The sequence below is a fragment of the Hemiscyllium ocellatum genome, chromosome 6, assembly GCF_020745735.1.
Source record: "Hemiscyllium ocellatum isolate sHemOce1 chromosome 6, sHemOce1.pat.X.cur, whole genome shotgun sequence".
Lineage (NCBI taxonomy): Eukaryota > Metazoa > Chordata > Chondrichthyes > Orectolobiformes > Hemiscylliidae > Hemiscyllium > Hemiscyllium ocellatum.
Window position 1 is genome coordinate 55,443,891 of NC_083406.1, and position 21,396 is coordinate 55,465,286.

Consider the following 21,396-nt stretch of genomic DNA (forward strand, 5'->3'; position numbering starts at 1 on the left):
CTGACTCCCCAAAGTCTGTGCACCACTAATAAGGTACAATTCAGGAGTGTGATGGAAGACTACCCACTTGCTGGATGCATGCAGCTGCAAAAACAATGAAGAAGCTCAAAACCATTCAGGATAAAGCAACCTGCTGGATTGACACCATAACATCAAATATTCACTCCTGTGCCACTAGCGCACAGTAGCAGTGCTATATATTATTGACAAGCTGCATGCAGAGCCTCACCAAGGCTTCTTAGACAGCATCTTCCATATCCGAGGAGGACAAGGGTTGCAGATGTAACTGTGACACCTGCAATTTCCCCTCTAATCCACTCACCAGCCTGAAGTGTAAATAGCTTCAACATTGCTACTTTGAAATCCTCATCCCCATTAATACACCAAATTCTGTGGTTCAAAGCAGCAGCACACCATAACCTTATCAATAGCAACTAAGGATGGGCAATAAATATTGACCCAGCCAGCAACTACCACAATCTATGAATGAACAAAAAAAATGCATAAATCATAGCAATTTAAATTTTAAAAAATTGGTTCGATTACAGAGTTTGGTTAAACACAAAACAAACTTTAAAATGTTACTAAATTTTAGAATGCATTCAAAGATTACACTAGCATTATGAATCTGCATTTTAACAAGGGGTGGCATGGTGGCTCAGTGGTTATCACTGCTGCTTCATGGCACCAGGGTCCTGGGTTCGATTCCTGCCTGTCTGAGTGGAGTTTGCACATTCTCCCTGTGTCTGCATGGGTTTCCTCTGGGTGCTCCGGTTTCCTCCCACAATCCAAAGATGTGCAGGTCAGGTGAATTGGCCATGCTAAATTGCCCACAGTGTTAGTCAGGGGTAAATATAGGGTAGGGGAATGGGCTTGGGTGGGTTTCTCTTCGGAGGGGCAGTGTGGACTTGTTGGGCCGAAGGACCTGTTTCTACACTGTAGAGAATCTAATCTAATCTAAACTCGTCGCATTCATCAGATTTTCCATATTCATTTAAACGCTTGTAGGTGGCAGTTTCTTACCTTTGAGGTCAAGCAAAACCCTTAATAAATCACTTTGCAACTTGGATAAAGTATGATTTGCAAAGACTGTTCAATATATGAATGGCAGGGCAAATTCATTTAAGATCAATAACTTGTGCTTAAAAAAAAATCAAATGTACACATTCTAAGAAAATATTTACAGGCCAAAAAGCATCATGTCATTTATAAATATTAGAACTGCTTTTTGACACAAATTTTTAACTCTTTTCTGGCCACAGGGAAGTGCCAGTGGATGGGAGAGCAGCTATGTGGTTCCGTTTTTCAAGAAGGGCAATAGAGATTAACCAAATTACAAAATGGTGAGTTTCACATCAGCGGTAGGGAAACTATTGGAGAAAATTCTGAAGGAGCAAAGTGATACCCACTTTGAAAGGCATAGGTTAATTAGTGATAGTCAGCACAGCTTTCTCAGAGGGAGATCATACCTAACAAATTTGTTAGAACTTTTTTGAAAACGTGATCAAGTGTGTGGATGAGGAAAGTTCAGTTAATGAGCTTATATGGATTTTAGCAAAGCTTTTTGACAAGGTCCTACACGGGAGACTAATTGAAAGGTTAAAGTACATGGAATTGAGGGAAACTTGATGAGATGGATCAGAAACTGGCTTAGTAATAGGATACAAGGAGTAATGTAGAAAGCTGTTTGAATGACTGGAGGCTGGTGTCCAGAGGTGTACAACAAGGATCAACAATGGGACCATTATTGTTTGTATCGATGAATGTTAAGCAAATTTACAGACAACACCGAGATGGGCAAAGTGGTTAATAGTGAAGATGATGATTGTAGGTTACAGGAGGATATAAATAGCTCAGACCAGTGGTAGATGATATTTAATCCTGATAAGTGTGAGGTGATATACTGAGGGAATATTTAATGAATGGCCTTATGTTGCTTAGAGGCATTTTCAAGTAGATATTTCCAGGCATGTCAGAACCTCTGCTGTTTACAACCCCTTTTTGAAACTAGTCGAGAGTTTGGTGCTGGAAAAGCACAGCAGGCCAGGCAGCATCTGAATTGACATTTCTAGCATAAGCCCTTCATTAGGATATCTTAGGGTAGCTTAGAGGAACAGAGGGATCTTGAGGTCATTATTCACTGATCCCTGAAGTCAGCAAAACATGTCTTGTGGCATAATGCATAAGGACAAGGACATAATGTTGGAGTTTTACAGATTATTGTGTAGGCCCAAAGTGGAGTACTGTCTGCAGTTCTGGTCATCTCAGTACTGGAAGGATGTGATAACACTAGAGAGGTGTAACAACACTGCACCTTTTACAAGGTTACGTTGTCCTTGCTGATTCAAAAGGAAAAAAAGTGAGGACTGCAGATGCTGGAGATCAGTCAAGAGCGTGGTGCTAGAAATGCACAACAAGTCAGGCAGCATCCAATGCCTCATATTCAGCCTTGACACCCTGCAACCACATGGGATAATTGTGGATTTCAAGTTATCTCATTTCTCCTCCCCCCACATTATCCCAGTCCCAAGCCTCCAACTCGGCACCACCCTCTTGACCTGTCCATCACCTTTCCCATCTATCCACTCCACCCTCTCTCTGACCTATCACCTTCTCCCTCACCTTCATCTACTTACCACGTTCTCAGCTACCTTCTCCCCAACTCCAGCTCCCTCCCATCTATCTCTCAGCCTCCCAGCCCATCGCCCTCATTCCTGATGAAGGGCTTATGCTAGAAATGTCGATTCAGATGCTGCCTGACCTGCTGTGCTTTTCCAGCACCACACTCTCAACTAGTTTCAAAAGGGGTTGTAAACGGCAGAGGTTCTGACATGTCCGGAAATATCTACTTGAAAATGCCTTTAAGCTTTTTTAAAGATATTTGTATAATGAAAGGGGAGCGGCCAGTTCTCAATGTTCAGGATTTTTTTATGGATTGATGTTAGCAAGCAGTCTGTTTGCAGCTGCTGGTCAAGTTTAGCTAGGAACCCAGAGTAGCTGCTGGACCCAAAGAAACAGCTTCATGCTGATCCACTCTCTAATTTTACCATTTTTTTTGGCAAGGTGGTGTTTATGGGGATATTGCAAGTATTTGGAACAGCATAATTAAGTCGCGATAGAGTCAAATGACTTTCGAATACTTATGTTATCCTAAATTCGATTTTCTTTTGTTCGTGTATAAATAAATTCTGTTAGTTTTAAAACTGAGTAGTTGGGCCAGCTGCATCACTCCTGGAATACCCATCTACACCTAGTTAAAGCAACTACAAAAGTTAGGTTCTGGACTATCTGCTTGAAATGTTTTAAAGGGGCCTAGGCCCTGGTCCATTACAAGGGGTACAGAGGAGGTTTACCAGGATGTTGCCTGGGATGGAGAAACTAGAGACTTTTTTTTTAATGAGCAGAAAAGACAGAGGAGGGACATTATTGAGGTGCATATGATTATGATGGATATGAACAGGGTGAATAGAGAGCAGCTGTTCCCCTTGGTTGAGGAATCAATCATGACAAGGCATAGTTTTAAGGTAAGGGGCAAGAGATTCAGGAAACAACATTTTCACTCAGAGCGGGGTGGGAATCCGGAAGACACTATCCGGGAAAGTAGTGGAGGCTGGAAACTTTACAATCTTTTTTAAAAAAATTGAATGAGAACTTCAAATATCATAACATTCAAGGATATGGGACAAGTACATGAAATTAGGATTAGCACACCTTTAGTGGTAATTATGTTGGTTCAGACTTGATGGGCTGAAGGGCCATTTTGCACTCTGTGAATCTATAAAACTAGAGCCTTACATGTGGAATGAACATCCTGAGGACATGGTGGATGAGAGTGCAATTTACATTGTTTAAAAGGCTTTTGGATAAGTACATGAATAGGAAAGGTTTGGAGGAACATGGGCCGGGAGCAGGCAGGTGGGATAAAGTAAGTTTGGAATCATGTTCAGCATGGATTGGTTGGACCAAAAGTGCCTGTTTTCATATTACATACCTCTATGACTGAATTTTAGCCTGCAATACTATAAGCCAGTTAAGCTTCCAAATTTTCATTTTCAACCACCTAATATTACATTGCTTTACAATGCTAAGTAGTGGTGACATGTGTCTTTAATAAAAGTGAAATACTTTTCTGGGTACATGTACTTAACAGATGTCGGTGATGATCAATCTTACTGTCATTTGCATTATTACGGAAAGTCTCAACCCTCTAATATTCTGGAAGCATTTGTGTTAGTGCCAGAAGTAAAATACTATTTATTAGGGGGTTAGCTCTGAATGCATTGCCATAGATGTTGCTGACAGTATCACTTTAGCTGTTGCTTTGGATCTACAGTGCCAGTCTGCCTACTATTCATTTAAATTTCTAACCTAGTCCAGCCTGAATACCCATTGAAGCAATTTCTGAGATGCAATTTTTGTTCTTAAGAGAAAAGGCCTACACCATCAATATCTGAGAGATCATTTGAAGGCAGAGTTCATTTGCATGATCCATTAAACTAGTAACCTAGCAACATCTAAGTTCTTTTGCTCCATTAAACGTTTGTAAAAGTACCATTGCAAGTATTACACTTCCTTTGTAAATTTTCCCTACAATATAACTGATACAATATCAGATTCAGTGATAGCTTGAATGGTAATGCATTAATGCAATTCAGTACTCTAGTTGTTAAAAACCACTTTTGTAAGTCACATGATAGTATGGACGCAACGTGTTGAGCTACAGTGGGCATCCTGTATATGGTAGTCAATGTGTCAATAATTGTTACACAAGTGGTATTTTTTAAACTTGTCACACAAAAGGAAACATAATGAAATAGTTACCAGAATGTAACAATGTCCTTGGACATGGAAAATATCAAGCACAGTCTTGCACCATGGTTCAGAAGCAATCTTTGTGGAAGGAAAGCTTCTCTCAATTACTGAAGTTGATGGAATTGATATGTTTTGACTTGATTAGCTAATTGGGTTCAATATTTATGCTATACCAATTTATGGATTCACACCAGTCTCGTTTTTTTTCTCTTCATTTCTATGTGACCTGAATCTATATGATATAGCATGGCTTGGTGTAGACCGTGTGGAATTACAACTCGTTTGCTCTCGAATATTCCATTCACAGAGAGCCTTAGTTCATCTCCAAATGATCAATATGAACATAATATTTCAGGGACTTGTTGGATGTGTTCAGGCCACCTGTTATCTTTTTTGAGTGGTACTAGCTGCTCATCATCTGATGTAGCTTGCAGAATCTGATCTGTCTCACCATGTCAGAAAATGTAAATAAAATTGATGCTAATGTTATATTCTAATTTATATTTGATAATATTCACTGGTATTTGTGAAGGAATGCCTTTGTTCACCAGTTGAGTGCTTCAACCTGGTCATTTGGGGAGCTGGTGGATATTGCACTTCTATACTGCACCCTCGAATCTTCATAAGCAGACATTGTTGAAATGGAGGCACACTCAAGTGAGGTTGTTGACAGTCATTTATAATAGCTTGTGGTTGGTGTGAACAGCAAAATGCTTACTGGAAAGGTAAACAATTGCATCCTGAAAACTAGAGAAGAGTTTCTCTTTAAATGCTTGAGTAGCGTGAGCTGCCATAAGGACCTTAGATTCAAAAGCAATAGGCTTGCCATTCTGTAGTGGACATGCTCCAAGGCCTAAAACAAAAACAGATAATGCTGGGGAAACTCAGGTCTGGCAGCATCTATAGTGAGTAAGACAAGAGTTAATGCTGAATCCAGTGACCCTTCATCATTTTGTTTTTACTATATGTTTCAAGGTCTGTCTGGGATCCATTTATCTTCAAATGTGGTGAGCTTGGGGGGAATCATAATATTTAAGTTTACACTTGCTGATTGATAGAGCACGTTTGAGAGATTGTTGAATATGCTGGTGACTTTCTCCCACCTTGTGTGTTTTTAGAAGAACACCTCAAAAAGAAGATACATTGGTTGCAAAATTTGGATTATATGCAGATAAAAAGTTAAGGCAAGTGAGAAACCTTTGTAAGTCATCTTTTATTTTGGTAGGATGAGGTCAAATACCTGTTGACAAATAGAACTGAAGAAGTTGATTTCGCTCATCATGATTTGACACATTTTATTGTTGAAAAAATACAACATTTTCCTACTGATGACATGAGCTGATGAGGTATCATAGAATCCCTGCAGTGTGGAAACAGTCCAAACCAACCCTCCGAAGAGTATCCCACCCAGACCAATTCCCCATCCTATTACTCTACATTTACCCTGGTTAATCTATCTTCCTATAGTAACCTTGAGTATATCCCGTCTGGCCCAGGGGACTTATCTATCATCATGCTTTTGAAACTTTTCAGCACATCTTTCTTCCTAACGTCAACCTGTTCTCGCATATCAGTCTGTTTCAAGCTATTCTCAAAAACATCAAGGTCCCTCTCACGAGTGAATACTGAAGCAAAGTATTCATTAAGGACCTCCCCTGCCACCTCCAACTCCAGGCACAAGTTCCCTCCACTATCCCTGATTGGCCTTAACCTCACTCTGGCCATCCTCTTGTTCCTCACGTAAGTGTAGAATCCCTTAGGGTTATCCTTAATACGACCCGCTAAAGCATTCTATATGCCCTTCTAGCTCTCCTAAATCCATTCTTCAGTTCCTTCCTGACTACCTTGTAACCTAAAGTTCTGATCCTTGCTTCCTCAACCTTAAGTAAGCTTCTTTCTTTCTTTCTCTTGACTAGATGTTCCACATCCCTTATCACCCAAGATTCTTTAACCCTACCATCCTTTCCTTGCCTCAGTGGAACAAACCTATCCAATACCATCAGCAAGTGCTCCCTAAACAACCCCCACATTTCTGTCGTGCATTTCCCTGAGAACATGTGTTCCCAATTTAGGTGCCCCAGTTCCTGCCTAATAGCATTGTAATTCCCCTTACCCCAATTAAATATTTTCTCATACTATCTACTCCTATCCCTTTCTATGAGTATAGTAAAAGTCAGGGAGTTATATCATGCTCATGTTTACTTCCTCCTAGAACAGAATATCATCTGCGACACAGATATGATGTACTAGATTCTTAATGATATGACGCATTTGTTCTTAGAATACATCTGATGATGGATAATACAAATAGAAATCTGAGTGAACAATAGCTAGATTAGATTACTTACAGTGTGGAACCAGGCCCTTCAGGCCAACAAGTCCACACCATACCCCCAAAGAGCAACCCACGCAGACCCATTCCCCTACATTAACTCCTTCACTTAACATTACTGGCAATTTAGCATGGCCAATTCACCTAAACTGCACATTTTTGGACTATGGAAGGAAACCGGGACAGCCGGAGGAAACTCACGCAGACACGGGGAGAATGTACAAATTCCACACAGACAGATGCCTGAGGCAGGAATTGAATCCATGTCTCTGGCACTGTGAGGCAGCAGCGCTAACCGCTGTGCCACCGTGCTGCCCACTGAAGACTGCTCTAAAAGTTATCAGTTCCTGTTACTCTGGGAAATATGTTTGGACAAATATCCATTCTTGACATTAAGCTTGGAAAAATGTTTGCCTTCTGAAAACTTGGTATTAAGCTCTTCTCGTGCAGGATTCTTATCTGAACATCTTTTTGGTGCAACGTTCTATCATCTTACAGCTAAATAGAAATGTACAAGTGATAGTTGGTTAGGTAATGAATAGACTTGAAAATCTAAAATCTTTGGAGTTCATGGATCACAAGGTTTTGAAGAGTTCATCCCGAGGATCTATAATTAGCATATAATGCACGGGATGGTAGACTGTTATAAGGTTTGAGATTATCTTGTATGGACTGCACCAAGCTGTACCAATTTCCACAGAACATCTTGCATCAGTGCCAATGTTATGATATAGTGCCCATTTTCTATTTTTTTATAGCATTTCACTTGGGAATGGAGGTAAAAGCTTCAGTTTTTCTAACAGCAGCTATGCTGGGTGTTAAGGTTACCACAAGCACCGTGTGGCCTGCAGGTTGCAATATTGTAGTTATCTTTTGGACTTTATTGACATACTTATTCGGCATGGACAGAACTTTGGAAGCCTTTTCAACAGAGTTGTTTTTGGTTCACATGCTGCTGTGAAACTGCATTTTAGTTTGAGTTTTTTTGGGTGATTGGAATTCTTATACATTTTAGTTCAGTGCCCGATTGTGGCGTATAGTTTCATATGTCACAAAATGCTGGCCACTGTCTTGGTGAGTGAAACATGTCTCATTCAAGAACTAGATTTTCCACTGAACCTGTTCTTTTCTTCTGGAGTCAAGCACTTGTAGATGCTGCTGGCAAGGTACATCTGCTTCAGACTTGTACCCTTCTTCTTGAAGAGTCTCAATATTACTTTATTTCTTGGTTGCTCAAAAGTGTTACAAAAGGATTTAATATAGGTAAAATTTGAGAAGCTTTTCAGCTAGGTGAGCGTTGGTAAATTCATACCCTCGTCCTATGTCTTGACAACTGCTCACAATGTGCTCGAATGTTTCACCTGATTTGTGGTGGTGTGGCATGATCTGTGTAGCCTGAAACTGATTCAAACTTTAAGTTGATCTTCCAAAATCTGGAGGTGAGGTGCATACCTTTGTACCAGATTGTAAAATATTGTAGTCTCATGTAACAACCTTAAAAGGTATTGGCACATCTAGTCTGGAATCTGTTCAATATCGTAAATCTATTAAAGGGCTATAAGCCCTTTACTTTTTGAGTGGTCAGTTCTTTGGAGATTGTTAGCTCCTCTGAAACTATTTTTAGGTTGGTATGCATGTAAAGTGCAAAAGTTAATTATATTCCTGCTCACATTAATGTTCCCAGAGATGTTTACATTTTGCACCATATTTCTGTACATTACCTTTAACACAACTATCTCAAATCTTAAAATAACAGAAGACCTGAGTACTTTGCTAATATTTGTTCTGACTGTAGAACTTCCTGAACTATTTCTGTATAAATCACAATAGCCAGCTTGAAAGAGAGAAAATCCTGGAAATCAATTACTTAGCAAGCTACTTAACAAGTCACTCCATGTTACAAGGAGAGTAATAAATCAGATCAGTTCTTAAACACTGAAACGCAAAAGGCAACCATCAGTTTAAGATACTATCCTAAATATTGCGTGAACCATAAACAATAAAAAAGGCACTTGTGTTAATAAAGTTCATTTACCTTTAGAATGACACAATAGTCTCCTTGTGCATACATTATTATTCCATTACTCTGCAGTGTTCTCAAATGCAGCCCCAATTTCAGTTCACCTCTTTTACTGTTCTCTGCCACCCGATACTTAATGTAGCTGTTTCCAGCAAAGCTAAGGGATGCATGACCTGAATGGATTAAAGCATTTGGAAACATTAGACTGCACTTGTGCAAGACGTATGGGGACATTTATTCTGAAAGCATTTCAATATTGCATTTGATTACAACATGTGATTATTTGCACTTTTAACAAAACATAACATTGTTGTGGTTCTGTTCGCCGAGCTGGGAGTTTTTGTTGCAAACGTTTCGTCCCCTTTCTAGGTGACATCCTCAGTGCTTGGGAGCCTCCTGTGAAGCGCTTCTGCGCTGATCCCTCTGATATTTATAGTGGTTTGAATCTGCCGTTTCCGGTTGTCAGTTGCTGTCCGCTGCAGTGGCCGGTATATAGGGTCTAGGTCGATGTGTTTGTTGATAGAATTTGTGGATCCACAAATTCTATCAACAAACACATCGACCTAAACCCTATATACCGGCCACTGCAGCGGACAGCAACTGACAACCGGAAGCGGCAGATTCAAACCACTATAAATGCCGGAGGAATCAGCGCAGAAGCGCTTCACAGGAGGCTCCCAAGCACTGAGGATGTCACCTAGAAAGGGGACGAAACGTTTGCAACAAAAACTCCCAGCTCGGCGAACAGAACCACAACAACGAGCACCCGAGCTACAAATGTTCTCACAAACTTTGAAAACATAACATTATTTATAAATATTTATAAATATTATTCTTCAAGTTATACTTTAAAGCACCTTGCAGTGAAATCAGTAACAACCTAGAACAACTTGATATACTTACATGAAAAAGACAACCTGAAAATTGCTGATACTCTATTGTTTAATTGGGTGGTGAAGCTAAATAGAAACCAATAAAAATCAAAGCCATGTCACATTGGAAAAGCAGCTAGCTTTCACACTAGTTTCCTAATGTTTTGTTTTGTTTTCGGCATGGATTTTGACCTTTCAATTTTGTTCATAATTTCCTAAAAACAAATTAACTGAAAATGTGTCATCAAAACAATCAAAAATTTGTTAAAGAACTTTAAGAGAAACTAACATAAAATGATAGGGGAAAATAGAAACAGAAACCATTGAACTCTAATTCAAGAGAGGGCATACAAATTTGTATGGGATTTATTTTCTTCTTCTTTGCTTGCTGACCTCCTTTCACTATCTTGCCCCTCACTTTATACATAATGGTCCTCTTTCTGTAAGCACCAGTTTTGCTTCCATTAACATTCTGCTCCCACAAAAATACAGTAGGCATTTCTCACTCCAACTTTCGAGAGCAATTTGCACAGTATAACCCCAACAATCAACCAAGTAAACAATCAGACTGTACTGTCAACTTGAGTGGTCAAAAAGCCATGTCAATATATATTGAATCCATTAATTAACAAATGTAATTTCACATATTGTGTATTGATTTTTAGGAATGGTTAATGTCTCAAATGCACTAATTTTGTAGAAATAATATTTTAATATTAGTTGGATCAATGTATTAAATACATTGCAAATATAATAATTACAAAAGATAAAATATGAATTAACTTGCATTTATAAAACATATTTCACATCTGAACATCTCAAAATATTTCAAAATCTGCTAAATTACTACGAAATGCAGCACTTTTGTAGGCAAAAAATGATACTCTATTATCATTGAAATATTAACATATCATTGAATTTTGAGAACAAATGTCAGCATGTATCTTACTTTTGAAGTTTACAATGTACATAATTTTAAGAAAGCAGAATTCATCAGATATGAACAGAAATATTGAGGGTTCCTTTAAAGGAATATTTTCCCTGTAAAGCAGAGAAGGTTATTCTGCCAAAGGAAATCTATCTGCCTTATCTCCTGAAGGCCAGTCGGTGTTATTGCAGTTAATAGATCATTTACAGGCACAGAATGAGATCAATAGATTAACAGGATAGACATGACCCGCAGCTCAAAAATTCCCAAGTCATTTGAATATCAATATTTTTAGAACTTTTCTGGCCAACTTTGAGCCTCAAACAGCAGTTAACCAGTGTCAAATGTAATGGCTAGAACAACTTCCTTTCATATTACATTGGGACAAGGCAAAATGTGCTGAAAATGTTATATTTACTGACTTTTCTTTTGTCCTTAACAGTATAATTCCCTGATTGATTTTTTTGGAAGAACTATCAAAGGTTTCAATATATTAAATCTAAAAGGTCACAAACCAAAACTAGCAACAGCTAACTTTTCAAATTAAAATCATCTTGAAACTAATTCATAACATGGCGGTTTTAGTTTTTTTTTGTTTGCTGATCTCCTTCCGCTATCTTGCCCCTCAGTTTGTACACAATGGTCCTCTTTCTGTAAGCACCAGTTTTGCTTCCATGAACGTTCTGATCTCACAAAAATACAGTAGGCATTTCTCATTCCACCTTTCGAGAGCAATTTGCACAGTATAACCACAATAATCAACCAATTAGACAACAACACTGTACCGTCAACTTGAATGGTCAAAAAGCCATGTCGAGCAATTGAAAAGGCAGCCAACAACTACTCATGGTTTGGGTGTTGCATTAAGTAACTCAAAGCTTTGTTAGGAGGAGCTCTAGTAGGAACAACGGTTGTCTTATATGTCTACATAATAAGCATAAATTCAACAGAATGGAGTTCAAAACATAGGTGAAAACTCAGCAGCTAATTATTTCATCTGAGTGCCAAAAGGATTGTGCCGTTACTTCCAAAGTTAGATATGTTTAGATGATACTCCTTCCTAAATTTAAACAACTTTGAAGTCTTTCGATAAATACATTGTTAAGCGACAAACTCATATGATATCACTATGTTATGGCATGTGACCAGAGGATATGAAGGTTTCAGTCTCTTTCTTAACTGGGGCCATTTGAAGCATGTTGGGTTTATGCAAGCATATGATTGTAACCAAATAAACTTAGTACTGACCAAGACATTAATGTTTCTATATGTATATAAAAAAATACAAACACACACCCCCACCTACCCTCTATGAGTTACAATAAGCATCTAATGAATCGTTCAGTATTATGTCATCTACATCAAGTTTTTATGTTATAGGAGATGCCATAAATATTGCCAGGCACAAATACTTTGCTGGTGGATCTCTCTAGGTGCATATCCAAACTTAATTCTGCAAACATGATTTAGAATCAATGATCAATTTATTGTCTCTCAGCTAATGGGTATTTTTATCTACCATTTACACTTTATAATTTATATTGAAAAACATTTAACTTATTGTCAGAGATACAGATCTCTTCTATCAGCATTCCGATCTCTTTAATTATCGCATTTTTAGTCAAGTAGGCTAACAAATAGGTTAGAATTTTAGATGCTTTGAAGGATGGATTAAAAGGAAGGGGTCATAAAATTTGGTGCTATCAGATGTCACGAGGAATAAACCTTCCAGTGAGGTGGAAACTGGAGACTGTAAGAATCAGGAAGATAGCATTAATAAGGGGAAGAGTAGGCAGAGAGCAGATGAATGTAGGGCTTGGATTAGTATTAGGGAATATGAAGTTATTGCAATCACAGAGACTTAGTTGAAGGAAGGGCATGAATGGCAACTAAATGTTCCAGGATATAGACGCTTCAGACAGGACAGGAGGGAAGTAAAAGGAAGGGTGGGGAAGGGGGTGAAGGAATTGCATTGCTGGTCAGGGATGATATCACGGCTGTGCTAAAGGAGGACACTACGGAGGACTTGAGTAGTGAGGCATTATGGGTGGAGCTGAGAAATAAGAAGGGCGCAGTTACATTGTTGGGGCTGTATTACAGGCCTCCTAAGAGTAAGCGTGAGGTAGAAGAACAAATAGGTAAACAGATTATGGAAAGATGTAAAGTCAACAGGGTAGTGGTGATGGGAGATTTTAATTTTCCCAACATTGACTGGGATACACTTAGTGTGAGAAGTCTAGATGGGGCAGAATTTCTAAGAAGCGTCCAGGAGTTTTCTAGAACAGTATGCTTGTAGTCCAACGAGGGAAGGGGCCATACTGGACCTGGTGTTGGGGAATGAGCCAAGCCAGGTTGTAGAAGTTGCAGTGGGGGATTTCTTTGGGAACAGTGAACACAATTTTGCAAATTTCAGAATACTCGTAGACAAAGATGAGAATGGTCTTAAGGGAATTATATCAAAGTTAGGCAGGAACTGGGAAATGTGGATTGGACACAGCTATTTAAAGAGAAGTCCACATTTGATATGTGGGAGGCTTTCCAAGATAGGTTAAAGATAGTGCAGGATTGCTTTCAACAGGACAAGCCTAAGGATAGGAAAGGTGAGATTCGTGAATCATGGATGACAGAAGAAATTGTACGACACACCAAGAGGAAAACGTAAGTATACATAAGGTCCAGGCAGCTAAGAACAGAATGGGCCCTAGAGGAATATCAGAAGAGTAGGACCAGTCTTAAACGAGGAATCAAGCGGGCTAAAAGGGGTCATGAAATAGCTTTAGCAAGCAGAATTAAGGAGAATCCCAGAGCCTTTTGTTCCTATATAAGAAGCAAGCGGGTAACTAGAGAAAGGATTGGTCGACTAAAGGATAATGAAAGAAGGCTGTGTGTCGAACCTGAGAGATTGAGTGAGATTCTGAATGATTACTTTGCATCAGTGTTCACTGAGGAGAAGGACATGGTGAATGTTGAGATTAGAGATAGAAGTTTGATAACTGGATCACATTGACATAAGTAGTGAAGATGCGTTAGGTAGGCTAGAAATTATTAAGGTGGAGAAATCCCCAGGACCGGACGGTATTTATCTCAGGTTGCTGAGGGAGGTGAGAGAGGAAATAGCTGGGGCCCTGGCAGATATCTTTGAAGCATCTTTAAGCACAGGTGAGGTGCTGGAGGACTGGAGGGTTGCTCTGTACAAGAAGGGTAGTCGGGATATTCCGGGTAACAACAGACCAGTGAGCCTGACGTCAGTGGTGGGAAAGTTGCTAGAGAAGGTACTGAGGGATAAAATCCATTTATATTTAGAAAAGAATGGGCTTATCAGTGATAGGCAACATGGTTTTGTGCAGGGGAGATTATGCCTTACCAACTTAATAGAGTCCTTTGAGGAAGGGCTATGAATGTCATACAGATGGACTTTAGTAAGGCGTTTGATAAGGTTCCCCATGGTAGACTAATGGAGAAAGTGAAGTCACATGGTATTCAGGGTGTTGTAGCTAGGTGGATAAAGAACTGGTTGAGCAACAGGAGACAGAGAGTAGTAGTTGAAGGGAGTTTCTTGAAATGGAGAAAGGTGACCAGTGGTGTTCAGCAGGGATCAGTGTTGGAGCCACTGTTGTTTGTAATATACATAAATGATCTGGAAGAGGGCACTGTTGGTATGATCAGCAAGTTTGCAGATGACATGAAGATTGTTGGAGTAGCAGAATCTACAGGGGACTGTCAAAGAATTCAGGAGAATATAGATAGATTGGAGAATTGCACGGAGAAGTGGCAGATGGAGTTCAACGCAGGCAAATGTGAGGTGATGCATTTTGGGAAGTATAATTCTAGAGCGAATTATACAGTAAATGGAAGAGCCTTGGGAAAAGTTAATGAGCAGACATCTGGGAGTTCAGGTCAATTGTATCCTGAAGGTGCTGCACAGGTGGATAGTGTGGTCAAAAAGGCATATGGAATGCTTGCCTTCATCAGACGGGGTATTGAATATCAGAGCTGGCAGGTCATGTTAAAATTGTACACAATGTTGGTTCGGCTGCATTCAGAATACTGTGTACAGTTCTGGCCGCCACATTACTAAAAGGATGCAGACGCTTTGGAGAGGGTGCAGAGAAGGTTTAGGATGTTGCCTGGTATGGAAGGTGCTAGCTATGAAGAGGGGTCGAGTAGGTTCGGATTGTTTTCATTAGAAAAAAGGAGATTGACGGGGGACCTGATTGAGGTCTACAAAATCATGAAGGGTATAGACAGGGTAGATAGAGATAAGCTTTTTCCCAGGGTGAAGGATTCAATAACGAGAGGTCACGGTTTCAAAGTGACAGGTGAAAAGTTTAAGGGGGATACACGCAACAAGTACTTTACACAGAGGGTTGTAGGTGCCTGGAACACATTGCCAGCAGAGGTAGTAGAGACAGGCATGGTAGATTCATTTAAGATGCATCTGGACAGATGCATGAGTAGGTGGAGAGCAGAGGGATACAGATGCTTAGGAATTGGGCGACAGGTTTAGACAGTAGATTTAGATCAGCTCAGGCTTGGAGGGCCGAAGGCCTGTTCCTGGGCTGTAAGTTTTCTTTGTTCCTTATTCTCTTTGTTGTTCTATGACTGAGAAGCCAGTTCGGCCACTCAGTTATGGGCCAACTGAGACCCTTAATTGGCCATTTAAGGGCACCCTCCCATGCCATACTGTATTTTACTCACAGAGGTAGTGCTCTGGCTAGATATTTGGGCTGTCAGGGAAATCCTGTGCCCAATGAAGACTTGTCATTAGGTAGGTGCCTCCTATACCCCCTCCCACCATAAGTGTTTCCAATTGCTTTCTCTGACAGTCACCTTTTCACCCATATTGGAATCAACACCACCTTGGATTTAACTTTTTAAGTTCAGGTTCTTGGCCCCTCGGCAAGAGGAACCACTTCTTGTCTCATTGGTGACCTCCACTCCAGGTGGCACTGTTGGGACTGGAGAACAGCCAGACTTTTCATTTTCCAGTAGCTCCTGCAGATGGGATACACAATTCTACCCCAAGCTAATTAATGGCTTAACGATGTGGTTCTGTTCGCCCAGCTGGGAGTTTTTGTTGCAAACTTTTTGTCCCCTTTCTAGGTGACATCCTCAGTGCTTGGGAGCCTCCTCTGAAGTGCTTCTGTGATGTTTCCTCTGGCATTTATAGTGGCTTGTCTCCGCCGCTTTCAGTCGTCAGTTGCTGTCCGCTGCAGTGGCCAGTATATTGGGTCTAGGTCCATGTGTTTGTTGATAGAATCAGTGGATGAGTGCCATGCCTCCAGGAATTCCCCGGCTGTTCTCTATTTGGCTTGCCCTATAATAGTAGTGTTGTCCCAATCGAATTCATGTTGTCTGTCATCTGTGTGTGTGGCTACTAAGGATAGCTGGTCGTGTCGTTTCGTGGCTAGTTGGTGTTTGTGGATGCGGATTGTTAGCTGTCTTCCTGTTTGTCCTATGTAGTGTTTTGTGCAGTCCTCGCATGGGATTTTGTACACTACGTTGGTTTTGCTCATGCTGAGTATTGGGTCCTTTGTCCTGGTGAGTTGTTGTCTGAGACTAGCTGTTGGTTTGTGTGCTGTTATGAGTCCTAGTGGTCGCAGCAGTCTGGCTGTCAGTTCGGAAATGCTCTTGATGTATGGTAGTGTGGCTAGTCCTTTGGGTTGCGGCATGTCATCGTTCCATTGTCTTTCCCTTATGAAGCAAAGCTGTTGTCTCCTACTTTCTATTTATATGTTTGCCCTGGATGGGGTTCCTGGGGTTTGTGGTGATGTCATTTCCTGTTCGTTTTCTGAGGGGTTGATAGATGGTATATCGATCTATGTGTTTGTTTATGGCATCGTGGTTGGAGTGCCAGGCCTCTAGGAATTCTCTGGCATGTCTTTGCTTAGCCTGTCCCAGGATAGATGTTTTGTCCCAGTGGAAATGGAGTTTTGTTTCATCCGTGTGTAGGGCTACGAGGGAGAGAGGGCTGTGTCTTTTTGTGGCTAGCTGGTGTTCGTGTATCTTGGTGGCTAACTTTCTTCCTGTTTGTCGTACGTAGTGTTTGTGGCAGTCCTTGCATGGAATTTTGTAGATGACTTTTGGTTTTGTCCATGGGTTGTAAAAGAAAAACACCATTTCGACTGGGACAACACATCGATCTTGGGACAGGTTAAGCAAAGACATGCCAGAGAATTCCTAGAGGCCTGGCACTCCAACCACAACGCCATAAACAAACACAGATCTAGATACCATCTATCAACCCCTCAAAAAATGAACAGGAAATGACATCACCACAAACCCCAGCAACCCCATCCAGGACAATGGATGTGGAGTTTGCACGTTCTCCCCGTGTCTGCGTGGGTTTCCTCCGGGTGCTCCGGTTTCCTCCCACAGTCCAAAGATGTGCAGGTCAGGTGAATTGGCCATGCTAAATTGCCCGTAGTGTTAGGTAAGGGGTAAATGTAGGGGTATGGGTGGGTTGCGCTTCGGCAGGTCAGTGTGGACTTGTTGGGCCGAAGGGCCTGTTTCCACACTGTAAGTAATCTAATCTAAAGGACAAACATATAAATAGAAAGCAGGAGACAACAGCTTCACTTTACTTGGAGGTCGCCACTGATGATGTTACCTAGCCAGGTAGTAAAACGTCTGGATATCAAACCTACAGCTCAGTGAGCAAACCTACACCCTAAACCTCAACCTGAGCTACAAACCTTTACAAACCTTGTACAACTATACCCAATTGTGAAACTAATCTGCGACTTGTGCACTTTCAAAAGGTATTATAATCCAAGCATGCATCTTCTATCTAATCTACATTTTTATGAATAAATTACACAAGATAATAAGGGCAGAAATAATTGTGTTAACTGCATATTACCCAACTTAGAAAGTAATGAGCCAGGTAAAGGAATAGAGCCAACAATTGTGGCACTGGAAACGCATAGCATCCAAGGAGTAGGACAGTCGATGTTTTGGGCATAAGCTCTTATATCAGGAATTCCTGATGAAGAGCTTATGCTCAAAATGTTGACTCTGTCCTGCTCCTCGGATGCTGCCTGACCTGCTGTGCTTTTCCAGTTCTTCAGGACTGTTCCTGAAGAAGGCTAACCATCCGAAACATCGAATCGTCCACCTGCTGATGCTTGCTGTTTTCTTCCAGCTTCCTGCCTGTCTACTTCAGATTCCAGCCTCTGCAGTTTTTTTTTGTCTCTAGCTAAAAGCAGAGAGCCAATTCGCCCCTCCTCACCTGGTCATAACAGATGTTGATGATGTTTTAACTAATGCACATAGCGGTTCCACACTTTATTAATTAACGGAAATTAATTCAAGAATCAACTGTTGATATGTTTTCTAAACTGAGATGTACACAGAGGTCTTCTTTACCTGAACATTTTCCCAAATTTCCTGGTGGACACTGACAGGTATATGGTCCTTGTCCTACACCACCTCGAACACAATGCATGTCATTTGGGCAAGGTTTCTCTTGGCAAGCATCAGAAACAACAGGACAGATGTCACCTGCCACAAAAATGAAGAAACAAATTATGGCAATATTTTTATTCAATTTTTCACTGAGATTGTAAATAGATATGATCCTAAATTAGAGAAAAAATTATTTCAACCAAAATCATTCTTTCCTAAATTATGAACAAATTATATGTTGGATTTACCAGGTTTGATCTTGGTCTTGTTGAGGCACATTAGGGCCTAAACATCAGGTTCTGAACTATCTGCCCTGATTAAGGTTGGGAATGAGAAAGGTAAAATTGCTGCTGCAGAAAACTACTCATGCCTTATGCTCGAGACACATGTATCTTTTGCAGACTCAGTCAAAACACTAATAAGCTGCTGTAAACAACAAATATACAATGGCATAGTTTCTACTCAATTACATTTGTTTTTATGACATATTTCAACCAAAATAAGAATATTGACACAAAAAGATTGCAGAATTGTAACTGCAATTTATGTTCAACACTATATGTTTCTAAGGTATTTTGTGTTAGTTTTAAAAACCTCTTGCTGAAAGCAGACCCTATCCATAAACTGGTCTGCCCCATGGTGAATTAATCACACTGAGAATTCCTGCTAATTGTGCTCATTTGAAGGCCTTCAATGAGGCTTTAAAATTAGGCTGGCTCTTTGGGTGCAAGAATACTAAAAGATTTGTTTTAAGCTTCGAAATTTGATTTTGGTTTTCATTTAAGAAGAAACTTATTAAAGCATCCCAATAAGTTAGCAAAACAACTTTACAGCTCCTTTTAAGAAGTGAATTTCAGCAACTTAAAATTAGAGTTATTTAGAGGAGATGGCTGATAATGATTAAAAATGTTCCACTACCAAAAAAAAAAATTTGGCTGTTTCAATTACATGTCGTTGAAGCACTTAAATGAGCAGAATTTTTTTTTTTAATTTGTTGCTGGTATTTTTGTATCTCCTGTCACATCCATAAAGTGTTCATCACCATGGTATAGAAGAGGAGCAGAATTTGATTCCAGGTGGAGAACCTCCATTACTTAATGTGGCCTTTGGTTATTTTTTTTATTGAACATCATAGCACATTGTTTAATTAATGTAAAGATTGGTAATGAGCAAATGAATTTATGCAGTAACTGGACAATTCACAAAATAGAAATTCTACTGTGTTACCTATAAATAAATAAATTGTAGCATTCATAGGAGCAAAAACTATTTTTCAAGCTATATGTCCCCTTGTTTTTCAGCCAAGTTGTGTCACAAAATGGGCTCAAGTGAGAAGGCATGTCTGCAATTATTTCATTGAATTTTTAGCAGCATTTAACAATAAACTTTATTGCTTGATTAAAAAATGTTCTATTCACATGTTTAAATGCTGCAACTATAAGACAAATGTCTATTGAAAACATTAAACTTTACAATACATGATACCAAGAATTTTATAACAACATAGAAATTACCAGATAAAAATTTAGATAACTGTCAGAATACTTTGCCTTTTTAAAATTATACTGATTGGATAGTTTCAAAAATGCTACTTGGAGAACTTTCCATCTTCTGGTACTACTCACCATTGCAAGTGCAAGCTGCATCCCTAAAATGTCTGGGGAACACAAAGCTAATCCTTGCAGTGCTGTAGGTCATCATGGATTGTGATTCTGCAGCTGTCATCTGCTCACAATACCGTTCTTTGCATTCCTCATCAGAGCAGCTCTTATCCATTATAGTGGAAATACGGAGGCCACTTGCTAGGTCCTTTTTTGCATTACGAAGCTTCTGAATCAAATAAGAAGATCGGTAGAACCCATTTCTATACATTTGCACTGCCAAGAAAACTTCAAGTTGCTGCGTGCCTGCAACTGGCTGAATACTAATGATATGAAGGGTGTCTTGGTTTTGGGCAGCAATAATGTCCCGAAGGCTCTGCCTAAATCCATGGAGGTGAAGTCCAACAAAATCTTCAGGAGAGATGTTTTCGAATTGAATACTTATTGCATTGTTTAACATACCCTGAGTCACCTGCTCAACATGAACTACAACTTCAACAGGCACAGTGAAGCGCCCATCACTGACAGACACATTCAAAACATAATTGCCATTATCTAGTCCCCCAAGTGCAATAATCTTCCCATCTTGGCTATTTATAGTGAACAGACTTCTTTGGTCTGACTTAAAACCATAGGTAAGGATGTCATACATATCTTGATCAGTGGCATGGATCTTGCCAATTACACCTCCTTGGAACTCATCTTCCATTGTGGAAATAAAAATTTCAAGTGGAATAGCAGTTGGCTTATGAATGCTTTCTTCAATCACATGAACAAGAATATAGGTGGATGATGACAGTGGTGGCTTGCCAGAGTCCTGAGCCTGTCATATTGTGAACAAACAACAAACATATGCATTTTTAGTCTGTAAAACAGCTTTGACAATAGGGCTAAACACCTGAACAGACTGTGATTCTTAACAAAATTCTCATTCAAGTTTAAAGTTTAAGGTTTAAATAAAACATGCACTTTTGCTTCAGGCCAGTACTATGCAAATTATATAGATTCTCCAAAGGCCAAAATAATTCACATGAATTGTGTTTCTTGGAGGAAGTGAGCATAAATTGGGAATTCGTATTGCTCCCAAAAATGGAACAGATGTGATTAAAAATAAAATGCTGGAGCAACTCAGCAGTCTGGCATGATTGGGAGGTGCATGGAATTAATGCATATATCTGTTAATAAATGTATATGAAGCAGTGTGTAAAGATAAACTCTAATTCTATCTTTTCCTGCCTGGCTTTCTGAAATGGAACAGACCGTGTTTCCAGATTCTACCTGTAAATTCCATTCAGGTTTCTTCATTGATATCAAAGGGGAAACACACAAATGACACCGTGATTCTGTCTCTCCCTCCAAGTATTCATTTTAAAATTTGTTCTTATTCTTACATTGGTAAGATACAAATTCAACAAAATCATCAA

The 21,396-nt window shown here is 39.7% G+C and overlaps 1 protein-coding gene across 1 annotated transcript in view; it reads right to left on the reverse strand.

The window, feature by feature from the left end:
* The window catches only part of LOC132816926 (protocadherin Fat 3-like), a 575,577-nt gene that overhangs the window by 51,401 nt on the left and 502,780 nt on the right, over positions 1 to 21,396 (reverse strand). The window contains exons 19-21 of the mRNA XM_060826951.1: positions 19,997 to 20,795; positions 18,333 to 18,467; positions 9,180 to 9,337 (exon numbers count right to left, since the gene is read on the reverse strand). Of these exons, the coding sequence (XP_060682934.1) occupies positions 9,180 to 9,337; positions 18,333 to 18,467; positions 19,997 to 20,795 (1,092 nt within the window). The remainder of the gene's footprint in view (positions 1 to 9,179; positions 9,338 to 18,332; positions 18,468 to 19,996; positions 20,796 to 21,396) is intronic.